Here is a 15037-nt window from a genome sequence, read left to right on the forward strand (position 1 = left end):
GGGATCCCCCTCTATTACTTTCTATTCCATTTCTTTATTTTATCTGTCTCCATGGCACTAATGCCTCCTGATATCTTGGATATTTAGTAATTGATTTGTTTATTCCCTTTCTCTCCTCATAGAATATAAACTCTCCAAGCTCAGGAACTTTCTGTTGTGTTCACTGCTGTATCCCTAGCACCCAGCACACTCCCTGGTGCACACCCAATGCCTAGGCACTGTCTCACACTCAGATTATTTGTTGAATAAGCAAATGAAAATCCAAGAAAATAAAATGATGAGTTATTATAAAGAATAATAGAATTAGTGAAGTATTGGGTACAAATTTAGTATGTCAAGAACAGGAGCCTTGGGATCCCTGGGTGGCGCAGCGGTTTGGCGCCTGCCTTTGGCCCAGGGCGCGATCCTGGAGACCCGGGATCGAATCCCACATCGGGCTCCTGGTGCATGGAGCCTGCTTCTCTCTCTGCCTGTCTCTGCCTCTCTCTCTCTCTGTCTGTGACTTAAATAAATAAATAATAAATAAAATATTTAAAAAAAAAAAAAAAAAAAGAACAGGAGCCTTTGAGGTGCCTGGCCAGTTCAAGTGAAGGGACATGCAACTCTTGATCTCAGGGTTGTGAGTTTGAACCCCATACTGGGTGTAGAGATCACTACAAAAATAAATAAGAAAGAGAACAAGAGCCTTTGTATTTAGGAACCATTAGTTAGAAGAGTTAATGGAAGAAAGCATCACATGTACAGCAACAAGTAAAAATGTAAACTACCTTGGCATCAAAAAGAAATATTTGTGGTCGGGATCCCTGGGTGGCTTAGTGGTTTGGTGCCTGCCTTTGGCCCAGGGTGCGATCCTGGAGTCCCAGGATCGAGTCCCACGTCAGGCTCCTGGCATGAAGCCTGCTTCTCCCTCTGCCTGTATCTCTGCCTCTCTCTCTCTCTATGACTATTGTGAATAAATAAATAAAATCTTAAAAAAAAAAAGAAAAAAGAAATATTCATGGTCTATATGAAAACAAAACCAAAAACTTAAAAAATTTCCTCCTGTATCCAGGAGAAAATTTGACTAAATGGAAAGTCAAAACATATCCTTGGATTGGAAGGCTCTAAGTCTCCTTTTTTTTTTTTTAATTTTTTTTATTTATTTATGATAGTCACAGAGAGAGAGAGAGAGAGAGAGGGAAGGCTCTAAGTCTTAAGAGTCAATTCTTCCTCTAGTAATACAAAAGTCTGGTATGGTTATATTATTGAGAATTTCGACAGAGTTTAGGGGAGAAAGAAAATTAAACAAGCTAATTATAAAGATAATATAGAAAAATATGCAAGAAAATACAGGAAAATTTAGAGAAGGAGGCATAATGAGGTGATAATAGCCATTCAAATATTAAAATGCATTATAAAACATTAATTTGAAAAGATACATGCACCCCTATGTTTATTGCAGTGTTATTTATGATAGCCAACATATGGAAACAGCCCAAGTGTCCGTCAATAAATGAATGGATAAAGAATGATATAAATATGTGTGTGTGTGTGTATATACACATATATATACATTTTATTTTATATAAATATATATATGGAATATTACCCAGCCATAAAAAGGAATGAAATCTTGGTATTTGTGATAATGTGAATGGACCTAGAGGGCATTATGTTAAGTGGAATAAGTCAGATAGAGACAAATACCATATGATTTCCCTTTACATGTGGAATCTAAAAATCAAAACAAAAGAAGCAAACAAAAAAACAGAAACAGACCCATAAATATAGAGAACAAACTGGTTGTTTGGGATGAACAAAATGAGTGAAGGGGAGTGGCTTCCAGTTATGGAATGAACAGGTCATGAGGAGGAAAGGTATGGCATAGGGAATATAGTCAATGAGATTGTAATAGAGTTGCATGGTGACAGATGTTAACTACACTTAAAAATATAAAATGAAACAAGTTACATTATAAACTTAATTAAAACTGTGTGGTACTGACACATGAATAGATAAATGATTAGAACAGGATAAAAGTCCAAAAATAGTATGGTAAAGTTGACTTTTCAAGTCAGTGGAGAAAAGATGCACAATCTCGTAAGTACTGTGGGACAGTAAAGTGCAATCCCTACCTCACAGCCTACATCCACATAAATTAAAATTGAAATGGAATATTTAAATATTAAATAGTGAAACAATAAAAGTAATAGAAGAAACAATGAAAGAATTCAACCCCAAAACCACAAAAGGAAAGACTGATAAATCTGTGTAAAAAATTATCATTTAAAAATTTCTGCATGGAAAAAAGTGCTAGTAGAAGTAAAGTCAGAAAGCAATGATAAACTGAGCAAAATGTTTTTGTACTACACATGAAGGCCAACAATCTAGCTTTCAAAATGGGTAGATGAAATTAACAGATAATTCATAGAAATCAAATTCATATGAAAAGCCTAAACCTAACCAAGTAATAAAGAGAATTGTACTAAGAAAAATTCAGATAAAAACTAATCTTAGGGGTGTCTGAGTGGCTCAGTCAGTTAAGCGTCTGACTCTTAATCTCAGCTCAGGTCTTGATCTCAGGGTCATGAGTTCAAGCCCTGCATTGGGCTCCAATTTGGCTCTACTTAAAAACAAAAAACAAAACAAAACAAAAAAAAAACTAATCTTAGATATCCTTTTTCACCCACCCACCAAACTGGCAAATATCAAGGAGTTTCATTCCACCCATGTTGTCAAGGTAATTGCAAAAAGAGACATTGCAATATTTTGCTAGAAATGTAAATTGGTCCTTCTGAAGAGGTCAGTCTGTCAGTATTGATCAGGACTGCAAATGCACAGGGGACCCAGAAATTCTACTTCCAGAAATTTATCCTGCATGTAATTATATACGTGTGAAATAGCATATATTCAGAGTCAATCACTAAGACATCGTTGGTAACGGGAAAAGGTTGGAAATCTCTGAAATATCTGTCAGGAGGAGACTGGCTGAACAGTGTATATATGGTTGTTAAAAAGAATGAAGTGACTGTTTATGTACTGAGAAAAAATTACCTCCAAGACCTGCTAAGAGATAAAAAGCAGATCCAAATAGTGTGTTCAGTGTGCCCCCATTTGTGTGTCCTGGGGATGGCAAGGTTGGGCGTGGGGCAGATATTTGTTTCTGCATAAAGTGTCTCTGGAAGGATGCAGGAGAACATGATGCCAGGAATTGCTTCTGAGGAGTGAAACTGGTGCCTAGAGAGGCACAGGGGTGATAGGGAGGTCTCTTCCTATAAACACTTTCCTATCTTTTTTGACTTTTGAAACCATGTAAGTCAGTCAATATAATTTGCTGCTTATTTAAAGTGAAATCACATTAGGTGCCAGGTGTCAGGATAGGGCAGCCGAAGCCACTCCAGAATGTTATCAGAAGAACCGGGTTCTAATTCTTATTCCTTCGCTAACGCACTGGCTGACCCTAAGCAAGCGGCCTCCCCGCACGGGGCTGACCCTGGCGAGGTCAGAGCACTGGCTTCCATGCCCCTCCAGCTCCGGCATCCAGAGACAGAAACTGCAGCTCTTCCTTACACATTTCTGAAGTCATCTCTCCGCCTCCTCCTCTCCTCCGCAGCTCATCAAAAGCTCAGAGGAAAAGACAGACAATTGAAGAAAATAAAATTGCGAAGATGACTTTTATAGGGCTCCTGTTGAATCATTGTGTATTCCACCTCCAAAGCTGAAAATGATGAGTTTAATATCACACAGAGCAGTGCATCTTGTGTCTCTCCAAAGACAGCTTACGCTACCCAGAGAGTTGGGAGCTCGGCAAGACGTAATTTTTCACTCCAACTTGGAGGCAAATGAAATGACAGTCATCAGGCTCACATTCTAGAAGCAACACAGTTTTCATTTGGTTTTAACTTTGTTTAAAAGTGTCCGAAGGAGGAAGAATCCTTCTAAGCACAGGCTTTCTTTCTTTCCCAGGAATGCATGCTAGAAAGGGGAAGGAGAGGTGGCCAGGTCTTGCCCCTGAGTGTTCTAGAGCTGGCCCGTTGAGAGTGAGAAGTTAACTGTGCCGGGGGTCAGGAGACCTGGGTTTCAGACTCAGTTATGCCAGGTTGGACAAGTCTCTTTCGCATTTGAGCCTCTGTAACTCTCGAAAAGGATTATTGGGTATACGTTGGGCTGATATATAGGAAGAGAAGGTCAGATTCCAGGGACATTGAAGATCTATAGGCCAAAATATTTCCCCAATTCTTGCTAATCTATGGTGTTGTCTGGGCAGTCTCTCTGGGGTCATTTGTTCAGTGGTTCTGTGTGCAGCTCCTGAGCACCCTTCATGTCCAGCCACTGGGCCCTTCCCAGACATCTCCCTACTGTCAGGGAGCTCGTAGATGGGAATGTTCACGAAGAATACCACACCAGGCTAGGGAATGCCTTAAATATGTGTAAGGAAAGAGCAGAGAAAGCCTGCTCAAAATCATTTTTATGGAGTATAAGGTATAATGTGTACTATTTTATCCATGCACGATTTAGATATTATTGGGGAGCGGGTGTGGCAATATGAAATGAGGTTAAATAAAAGAATTAAAACTCCCAGAATTGTGCTTGGCATGCATTAAAATATGCAGTAAATGATAGTAATTATTATTATAGTGTTTGGTTCCCACTATAACTCTTGGAGGTTGAAATTAAAATACCCATTTGTCAAATATAAAAGGCTGAGACTCGTTGTAGGGCTATGATCTACCCCAGACCTCCTCAGCTAGAAATGGCCCAGTGGGGCCCAAACCATAAGCAGGGCCAATATTAATACAATTGCGCTACCTCATTAGTCAGGAAAACGAAGTCGGCTGGTGCCTTTAGTCACGGATGTATGAACTGTTCTGGGTAAGCAACATCGGGACTGAACCCAACAAAACCCTCACCTCTTCAGAACCCCAAAGTGGGACACTAAAGGGAGTGTTCTCAGCCCCCCCGGGGGCGGGGGCAGTGTTAAAAGTGAGGAGAAATTGATCTTCACAAGTCTCAGCCTCTCCAATTACATCGCAAATGGTGCTAAATCTGCTGACACAGGGGTGCAGCTTGGAAGTGTGTGTGTGTGTGTGTGTGTGTGTGTGTGTGTGTACCTCGTTTAGCGTCTGGTCCTCTAGCTCAGTGACCCCAGACTTCTCATTTGTCATCCTTTCTCTCAACAGAAAACAAGCCTGGAGTTTTATATCGACATCCACGCCCACTCCACCATGATGAATGGCTTCATGTACGGCAACATCTTTGAGGATGAGGAGCGGTTCCAGAGGCAGGCCATTTTCCCCAAGCTCCTCTGCCAGAATGCCGAGGACTTCTCCTACGTAGGTCAAGAGTTCTCCCTCGGCAACCCCCTGGCTCCCCCCCCCTTTTACTTCACCTCTCTCCCTCCTCACTCAGTTCAGTTGGGTTCGACCCTCAGAGAACCCAGCTCCAGGCCGGGCCCCGTGTGCGTGAGAAAGATCCAGGCCAACAAGCTGTGCCCAGGCCCTCGAGCGGCTCCTCACCCACCGGGAGGGAGACTCTGGAAAGGCAGCCCTGGGTCTTTCTGAGGACCTGGGATTTGTTCCGTTGAGCCGACGCCAGCATTAGCAAGAGAAGGGACTCGCTGAGCATCCACCCGTGCCGGGCCCTGCCCACGGTCTACTTTCACCGGCTCCGGCCCTTTTAGTAGGAGCCTCCCGTACCTGCGGACAGGGGTCTTGTGCCCCCCGTGCTCTCCCTCCCTGACCATTTCTGGGCCCCGATTTCTTTGCCAGGAATTTGTGGGCGATCGTGTTCTGCCCTGCCTGTGCACAGCCTCCGGGGAGGCAGTCGTGGTAGCCGGAGCCTGCCGACGCACACACCTCAGCAGGGGCCAGACACCGGCTGCGACTGCCCGCCTCACACGCTGAGGAGAGGCTGTGGCCTGGCCATGAGCATAATTTGCAGCAAAAAGCAATCCTGGGGAAAGGGCAAGGAGAAAAGATCAGGAGAATTGGCAGGTGGTATCGGGACAGAGGAGAGAGTTTTTGCACATTTTCCTTTGTTTTGATACTAACTCTCTGAGGCCTGTTATTTCCATGTGGCCAGAGGGGGAGAGGCCCACAAAGGTCATAGCAATTTTTGAAGTTGATGAGCTGAAAACTTCCCTGCCCATTCCTCCCGGGCTGGACATTAGTGGGGATGATGTGTTTCTCCATGAGGTTAGATGCATTTTGAGTCCTAGACATTTCAAAGGCCTCACCAGGGAAGGAAATGGCCCAGTCTCCTCTCTGTACCCAAGAGACACCTGCAGCCCAGAGACGTTCAGTATCTACAGCAAAGCCACTCAGCATCGGGCAGTAGAATCAAAGCAGGCAGCTCCCCATTTGCACGTCTGGGACAGAAAGAGCCGTTTGCCTGCTTCAGTAGGGACCTACAGGACGGTCACTTTTTGAAACCACTGCCATTTCAGAGCACCCTGTGGCCTCCTGGTCCACACTCCCTGGGCGACAGGCCTCAGACACCCTCACAGAGGTGAGTTCCCAGGGCAAACAAGAGGGGCACGGTCAAGGAGCTTTGTTTCTGGCCTTGCCTGGCGATGTTTCTCTACTGCAGCCCCCTTAAGAGCTCAAGGCCTGTCCTCATCCCGTCCCTGTGTCCCCTCTTCTCTGACCCTCAGTAACCGACTCTAAAATGATTTTAGTCCTGCATGGACTTCAAGGGTCCTTTCAGATGTGTCATTCTAATTTTCTGACCCCTTCCTTTGCCTCAGAATTCACACACACACGTATGTGCATATGCAACATAGGGACACACGTGTGCACACACACAATTTCTCTTCCTTTAAATATGTCTCTAATTTTCTGCCTTGTTTTACTATTTTCTTTATCCTCTTATATCCTGCTGAACAAGATACATATTCTCTCTCTTTGTTAAAGATTTTATTTATTTAAGAGAGAGAAAGAGAATGAGAGGGAGGAGAGGTAGAGGCAGAGGGACAAGCAGACCCCCCACTGAGCGGGGATCCCAACATGGGATCCCATCCCAGGACCCTAAGATCATGACCTGAGTTGAGCCACCCAGGCACCCCAACATACATTCTCTTATTAAAAACCCCAACTCTTATTTACTTAGATCTCCACGGGTTAGCACAGAATGCCCCGTTAGCCACAGAGGAGTCACCCTCACAATTCCATGATAGAGATGTTCTTATCGCCTCCCCTTTACAGATGAGGAAACAGGCTAAACCACATAAGGCAAGGTGCCTAACAATCTCGCATCTTTTTGAACGAGGGCCTTAGACGTGGACCTGCTTGCTCTATCCTCCTCTGTCCCCCGCGATGGGGGAGACTGACGACTGTGATCCCTACCCTCTGGTGACGTTGGGCAGGAGATGGGCTGCCCCTAGGGGAGGGGGAGCACCGGGAAGGCATGTTGGGGTGCCGGGAGTCGCTCGGCCCTGGGTTTAATCTGTGCTCTAAAACTTGCTTGCTCCATCTCTGTGAGCCTCATTTTCTCACCCAGAGGGCCCAAACTGCAGCACCCACGTCAAGGGGTTATTTTGAAGCATAAATGAGATGCCATGTGGGAAACGTTATCAAGTTGAAAGCACTACCCAAATTTTCTCATTTTGGTTATCATCATAGTATAATTGCTTCTTGTTCTCTGTCTACTTTTCCTTGCTCCGTCTGTCCCCTTTCAGATTCCCACAGGTATTTGTTAAATGGCAGGTACTATCCAAGGAACTCTGCTGGATACTTTCTTTTAATTCTGTTTATTTCATCGGTCCTCGTAATAATCCTGTGATGTGTGATCACCATCCCACTTTTCAGACGAGGAAACTGAGACGCAGTTGTGTTGTTAGACTCGCACAGGCTGATAGCCAGCAGCTGCCCAGCCCTGACTCTCTGCTCCCGGCTTTGTCTTTCCCAGTCCAGCACGTCCTTTAACCGGGACGCCGTGAAAGCAGGAACCGGGCGTCGCTTCCTCGGCGGGCTACTGGACCACACTTCCTATTGCTATACCCTCGAGGTCTCCTTCTACAGCTACATCATCGGGGGCACCACGGCGGCCGTGCCCTACACTGAGGAAGCCTGTATCCTTGGCGGGTCCCCCCAGGCCTGGGCCAGCCCACATCCGGCGGAGAGTATCCAGGTCTGGCAAGATTTAACGGGCAGGTCAGGACTCTGGTCTCCGGCTTGGTGAGGGCTGACACTCTGGGGTGAGGATGGAGGCTGTTCTGCTGGTGGCATCTTTGGATTGTCCTGCCCTCGCCCTTCTAAAGGGCACCCCCCTGCCCCTGCTGTGGTCCTATGCTGCTCCCATCTCTGTCTCCCCTCCACGGCCTCATGAGGGGGTGAGTCTGCTCTCCCTGCTTCTTATGTCCCCTTCCTCCTGGCTTTTCTTTTCTCTCCATCCTCCTCTCCTCTCCTTCTCTCCCCGTGCCTCCCCGCTGTCTTTCCTGCCTTCCTTCCCATCCTCTGCACATCTTTCTCTTTGCTTTGGCACTTCCTTTGCCAAATTGCTTTTCCCCTTAACTTCCTCATAAAATTTCTCCCAAAGCCCCCATGCTTCTTCTAGTGAAATTGGAGGTTACTTTCTAGCTGCTTGAATTTCTAGGGATTGTTTAGTCATTCTAGTTTCCTGGGTGTTGTTTTAATGTCAGGTCACTGCCTAAGTATCGTGACAGATCGTGACAGTTTTTGTTTTCCTTTATCCTTTTGTTTTTGGATTAACCCACTTCTCCTTTCCTAACACTTAATTTTCTTAAAATTATAGTTGATGAAGGAGAAAGAAAAAGGATGATATTAACTCTGTATATATATAAGTTTTCTCTCCCCAGAAGTCGAAGTGCTCCTTTTAGCCTTTTTCAACCCTTGGTCAGTTATACGGAGTTCCTACCATCTCCATACAGGAATCATCCTTCCTGGTCGAGGAATGACTCAGGACTAGTCCACCCAGTCAGTTGCAGCCTGGTGGCTCTGGGAGGTCCAGTTACCTTGCTGAGTATGGGAGGCAGTGATGGCCCCCCGTGGAAGGGGGAGCAGTAAGTAGGCCAGGTGTTTGATCTATGTTTCAGATCCAGTAGAGCACTGGAGAGGTCATGATAATATCTCAAGAGTCCCCTCCTTCCAGTCACCACACCTGGGACAGTCATCTTGAAATCTGCTTTAATAAGCACTTGTCCTAGGAAGGCCAAGGGAGTAGGCTCTGCTGTGAGACAGAGGAACCTGGCCTCCTCTATGGTCCACACGCCCCCGACCCCCAACACTTGACGTGTGGCCTTGACTTCTTGGGGACCTGCTAACTCCTGTAATGCAGGGTAGGTGTCATTCCACGCTCTCCCTGCTTTGCTCTCCCCTGACCTTGGGGGAATTGCCTGGAAGAAGCATTTGAGCATGTGTGCGGGGTGGGATTCCACATACCCACAGCGAGCCACAGGTCCCTCAGAGGAGAACTGCACTTAGTCTGTGGTTGATTTCTGATGTCACAGGTGCTCTCTGAGCACCTCACATGCTTTTGTGTTGGAAGTAAATGTGTGTTTCTTATAGAATGCCCCTCCCTTGGCCCAGGCCCAGGTTGCCTCCTCGACACCCAGTCCTCATTCATCAAAATAAGCACACTGTCAGTGTGTGCCAGGAATCATACTAGGCATCCAGGGTAAAATACTGAACAAAAAGCCATGGTCCCAGACTTGCAGAGCTTCCGGTCTGCTTGGAGAGACAGAAAAGGAAAGTGGCAATTATCATATGTACGGTAAGTTCCGCAGCGGAGGAATTCCAGAGAGCCATGGGCAACTTTCCTGTAACAAGTACACGTGAGCGTCTGCCATAAGCCAGGGAAGTTCTAGGCACGGCGGATGTAGCCGAGAAGATACTAAGGACAAAAATGTCTTCGTGTGGGGGTAGGAGGAGACTCAGGCACAACTTTGGGAGGTCAGGGAAGCCTTCCCGGTGGAAGTGACATTGAAGCTGAGTTTCTAAGACTGAATTGAAATTAGCCAGATTGGGTTGGGTGGGCCGTTGGAAGGAGAACTTGGCAGACAGAGGGGAGGCAGAAAGGTGTGCAGGAGGAAGGAAGTGGTCCAGAATGGCTGAGGATGGCAAATGCAGGAGGTGTCACTGAAGTGGCAGGCTGTGAGGAATCTGAACTCGGACGTGAAGGCAATGGAGAGCAAGAGAAGAGTGTCGCACGGTGGTGGGAAGCCACTCTGGCTACAGTGGGAAGGGTAGATGGGGCAGGGAGGGGGCGAGACTGTGGGCAAGGACGCTCACCGGGGGCTGTTCTGACAACCCCGGGGAGATGAGGCAGGGCTAAACCTGGGTGCTACCAGGGAGAGCGTAGACCAGGGAACCCCCTTCATGTCGATTTGGTAAGTGATGGGTGGGGGTGTCAGTGGGGAGCAGGAGCTAGCGATGGGAAGGAGCTCAGGGTGGCCAGGGAGGCGGCACACAGCAGAGCAGACCAGAAGCCGTCAGAGCCACCCTGCTTTGAGCCACCACCTGGAGACAAGAAGAGGAGCCAGGAGTTGCACGAGGAGGCCAGGCCCGCTTACCATATGAGTGATTTAACCTGGTTCTTGTCCAAAATACACCCTCCTCTCCTAACAGAGGGAGACTTGAAGCAGACAGATTTTGATCTTTGCTGGCTGCTAGCTTCACGTCCCAAGCGGAAAGAGAAATTACATGGTCTGATGGGAGAGGCGGTAGGGCCTGGGAGGACGTGTCCTCAGCCCGGAGTCAGGAGACCAGGACTGTGATGACAGCAGCAGCGTCATCCCAGAGAGCGCCCTTCAGCACGTCCCGTAGCCTCCCCAAGGTGAGCCCACGCTCTTCCCAGAGGCTGTGAACCTGCGCTCTCCTAATCCCTGCTAAGGGAATGAAGCAGAGACAGCCATGAAAAATGCGCCCTTGAGCAAAGGGCAGACTTTCAATTGAAAGAAACCTGGGTTGGAATCCTGGCTCAGCCACCTGCTAGATGTGTCACCTTGGGCCAGTTTCGTCACCTGCCCGGGGCCTCAGTGTCCTCATCAGTAACGGGAGGACACAGCACTAAGCCTCACTGAGCTGCAAGGAGTTAAAATGAAATAATGCATGTGCGTCTGCCCTGTCAGCTTTAAATATTAAGTGACTGTCGGTTAAAACATCCAATAGGTGTATGTGCCTGTGAATGAGCACCTGCATTTGCGTTAAGAACGGGCTGTTAGGACAGGAGGCTGTGGCGGGGTTGGCAGAGTTCACGGGGCAAAGGGTCTGGGTGGAGTCTCCACGACGGAGGGCCTTGGCCTCACAACACCAGGTGGCTCGTGGAGTGGGGTGGGTGCCTGCCCCCGGAGCAGCCCTTCTCACGTCAGGGTACACGGAGGACATGTCAGCTGTCCAGGGCCTGCTGGGTGAGCATAAGACCAGGGAAGAGCTGGGGGACAGGGAGTCCTGAGGGACACCACCCGGGCCCACAGAAGCGTCCGCCTCTCCACCCGCTAGAACATAGGCATCTGTCAGTTTAATTTTTCTCCCTGGAAAAGCACCAGCTAAACACTATCAGCGGCTTGTTCTCGGACATTCCTTCTCCACTCCATCAGGAAAATAGAGCAGAGGACAGTCACTGATGCTTCTCGAGCTGTGTGACCTTGGGCCGCTTATCTCACCGCTCTGAGCCTATTTCTCCATTTGCAAAACAAAAATAGGGATAATACTCACTCTTCAGGGATCCTGGGAGAGTGAAATGATGCCCTGTATCTCCAGTCCACTGGCACTGCCTGGCACCTGATAGCTACTCAACAGATGCTCCTCCTGCCCCAGCTCTTCTCACCCCCATGCAGACTGCATGGCCTTCCTTTTATTGGGTGAGTCTTGACCCTGATGATCTGGCTCTGAAGCCAGCATGTGGGGTTGGAATGCTGACTCCACCACTGTTACTGGAGAGCTCTGAGCAAGCCTTCTCTTAGCCTCGGCGTCTGATATTTCTACCTATCAGAGCCGTGGAATGACATCATGGGTGGGCTTGATCTCTCCTGTGGTCCCTTCTGGCTCTGATACTCTAAGGTCTTTCTCTGAAATCTGAAACTTTATAACCCCATGCTTAGGTGAATTTATAAAATCAAGAATCCACAATTCTGTGTTTTGGGGAGTCTAAAGAATGGAGTGATCCTGTGAGCATTAAGTGTTCAGTCTAATAGGGAAGAGCAACACAAAGGTGTCCTGGACAGCCTACCACCCTAAGCCCGTAGCTACTTTCATTCTTATAGTTAAGGGTTCTTAATGGAGGGGCTTATGGATGGTCTTCAAGAACAGCCTACGAACAGTCTACAGTTTGTGCAAAACTGTGAGTAAAGATACTTAGTTCATTTTCTGGAAGGAAGACTTGTGACTTTGAGCAGAATCTAAGAGGGGGACATCCTCAGAGGCCTCTGCCCTGGTCTCCCTCTGTGTGTCTGATGTAGGAGTCCTGCGGGTCAGTTCTGCTTTGCATCATTCTAGCTGAGGTCTCTAAGCCAGGTATTTAACCACTCTGAACCACCGTTTCTTCGTCTGCAAAGTGAGGATGACGATTATTTGCTTCACAGAGTTGTTTCAAGGGTTACATGAAGAATGCAGATAAATCACTGGGCACACACTCAGTGCCATTAAATATTACTTCCCTCGCCTTTCCTTCCTGTGGTTTGTTGTTTTTGTTGTTGTCGTTGTGGAATGATAAATTCCTAAGAATTTTGGGCCATTCTTCAGCAAACCCTATTTACAATTTACTGGCCTGCCAAGTAATAAATATGCTCTGTTCAAACGATTAAAAAAGAAGAAGAAAAAGACAGAGAAAGAGAAAGGCTAAACTGAAATCATAAAATAACCCAGAGCTCCTCTGGCCTTTGTTTATGGTCTGGTTACAAGCTATAGGAAATAGCTCTTCGATATAATGGATGAGGAAAACACTGGGAACAGAGACCTTGGGTCCCAAGTAAACTGGTTTCCACGTAGGCTTATAGCTATGGGCACCTTGAAATCAGAAAATGCTGGCTTTGGGAGAAGAGAATGGTTGGTGTGGCCCAAAGAAGATGCAGAGATTTAGAATTCAGTTAACTGGCTTGGTCCAAATTCAGAGCCGACTATATACCTTGCACTGGGTCCTCTCAAATATGCATCATTTATGCATCATAAATGAAAATATCATTTATTCACTTGCCCATCAAATACAACTCATTAGATGCTAGAAATAGATGGATAAGGCATGGGCCCTGCCTTCAAGGAGGAGATAGTTTGAAAGGAGGGAGAAAGGTCAGGACAGCAGCATCAGAAAGTAAACGCTCTGGAAGAGGGCACTTCTGCTGGTCAGGGAAGTATCTGGGAGTCCCTAACCCTGCAGGGGTGGAGAGGAGGCAGACGGAAGAAAGATTTCCTGTAGGAAGAGAAGCTAAGGCTCAGACCTTGAGGACGAAAGGCACACAGGCAGAAGGAGGGATGGGGGCAGCCTTCTTGGCAGGTAGGTGTACAGGGGAGAATCCTGATGCCAGAGAGAGGATGTGTGTCCCAAAGTATCAGAGGATAGTTGGGCTGTGCCGGAAGCAGCACGTGACTAAAGAAACATGGGCAGAGCCGGATAGAGGCAAGAAAGAGAAAGATCTGGGAACTGCATAACAGGTACTTCGAACAAACGGTGTCCACAGGCTAGGATTAGAAAGTATTTCTTGTCCCCCACTGACCCTCCGGATAGATACAGACAGATTATAGACCTAGACCCAGACACACAAGAGCTCTGGCGGGCCTCATGACTTTCTAATAACTCTCAGGGAACTACAAGTTTTCTAATTAAGTCTGGTCACAAAAGAGTCTCAGTTCAGCAATGACCACATCTGATCCAGTCAGAGCCATGACAGCTGTTCAAAGTAAAAACTGTCCCATCCTCCAGCTCAGGCTTTTCTACACAGGCTCATGGTGACTTGTGTTTGCTCAGCCTGCCTCGCAGCCCTCTCCTCCATCTGGCTGACCCCAGATGTTCAGCCCTCCAAGCTTGAGCGGGATGAGGGAGAGGGGGAAAGGGGCAGGAAAGGTCTTGGCTGATGGGGATGTTCTCAAGATGGCTTGAGCAAGCCCTCATAAGCTTCTTCAGACATAGCATCCCTGGCCCTAGAGAGCCGTTGATGTCGGCAAATACGTCTGCTCAGGCTAGTTGTATATGTATGGTCCTTCCTCAGTCCCTGGTGGTCTGGTGGTTCACCTCTTCGGGTCGCTGCACCCCTCCAGCCGCCCTCTTGTCTGAACGAGAGCTAAAGGTTGCAAAACTGGCTTTCTGTTTCCCTCTGCAAGTCCTGCCTGGTGATTTCATACCTCACTTAGAAATGTGTAGCTATAGACTTGGGATCTTGGCTAAAACCAAGACAAAGACAGTTTCATTTTAACAACATGTATCAATATCTAACAAGTAGGATTATTTTTGGTGATTACTTGGGTGTGAGTGTGAGGATAAAGGAATAAGCCAAGGAAGATACCCAATTTTCCTGATTTGAACGTGGTACATGGTGGGGCCAATCACTTAAATTGGGAGAAAAGGATTAGGGTGGGGATAGTCTGAGCTCTGGGATGAATGGAGGGTAGGGGGCTTGTGTGATATACAAGCGGAGGCGTTTAGTAGTCAGATGACTGTATAAGCCTGAAGTTCTGGAGAAAAGTGAGGGCTTTGGACAGAGTCATAGTGGATTTTTCTACGAGGTACTGTAGAGTTATAATGAAGGGAGTGATTTTCTTGGTGTGCCCACTCTAGTATGGCCTTTTGCCCCTTGTCTCCTTCATAAAGCTGTGCAACCTTAGTTAAATCACTTCACCTCTTTGGCTAAAGACTGATACTGGGTAGAACCTCAGTGGATGCCAAGGAATGAATGAATAAATGCATGAATGAATGAAACGGAAGCAGCCCTTACCAGCATCTCCTAGCTGGCTCACTGTAGGACAACGGGGGATATGATCTGCGTTGCTCAGAGGAATGATCAGAATATGTACGTGTGGTATTGGGGCTGTCGGAGGACGTGCTGGGAGCAGGAGGGAGGAGGTCCTGCCTGGATTTTCTTTCTTGCTAAAGAGACTTCACTTTTGAGACA

At 47.1% G+C, this 15037-nt stretch overlaps 1 protein-coding gene across 15 annotated transcripts in view; it reads left to right on the forward strand.

Moving 5' to 3' along the window:
• Positions 1-15037, forward strand: part of AGBL4 (ATP/GTP binding protein like 4) — a 1422311-nt gene that overhangs the window by 1359109 nt on the left and 48165 nt on the right. For 9 of the 15 annotated variants that reach the window (XM_038558098.1, XM_038558092.1, XM_038558086.1 and 6 more), the window contains 2 exons: positions 5160-5312; positions 7885-8129. In XM_038558098.1, the coding sequence (XP_038414026.1) occupies positions 5160-5312; positions 7885-8129 (398 nt within the window). The remainder of the gene's footprint in view (positions 1-5159; positions 5313-7884; positions 8130-15037) is intronic. The other 6 variants (XM_038558102.1, XM_038558091.1, XM_038558090.1 and 3 more) reach the window with 2 other exon arrangements.

This window comes from Canis lupus, chromosome 15 (assembly GCF_011100685.1).
Source record: "Canis lupus familiaris isolate Mischka breed German Shepherd chromosome 15, alternate assembly UU_Cfam_GSD_1.0, whole genome shotgun sequence".
Classification (NCBI taxonomy): Eukaryota; Metazoa; Chordata; class Mammalia; order Carnivora; family Canidae; genus Canis; species Canis lupus.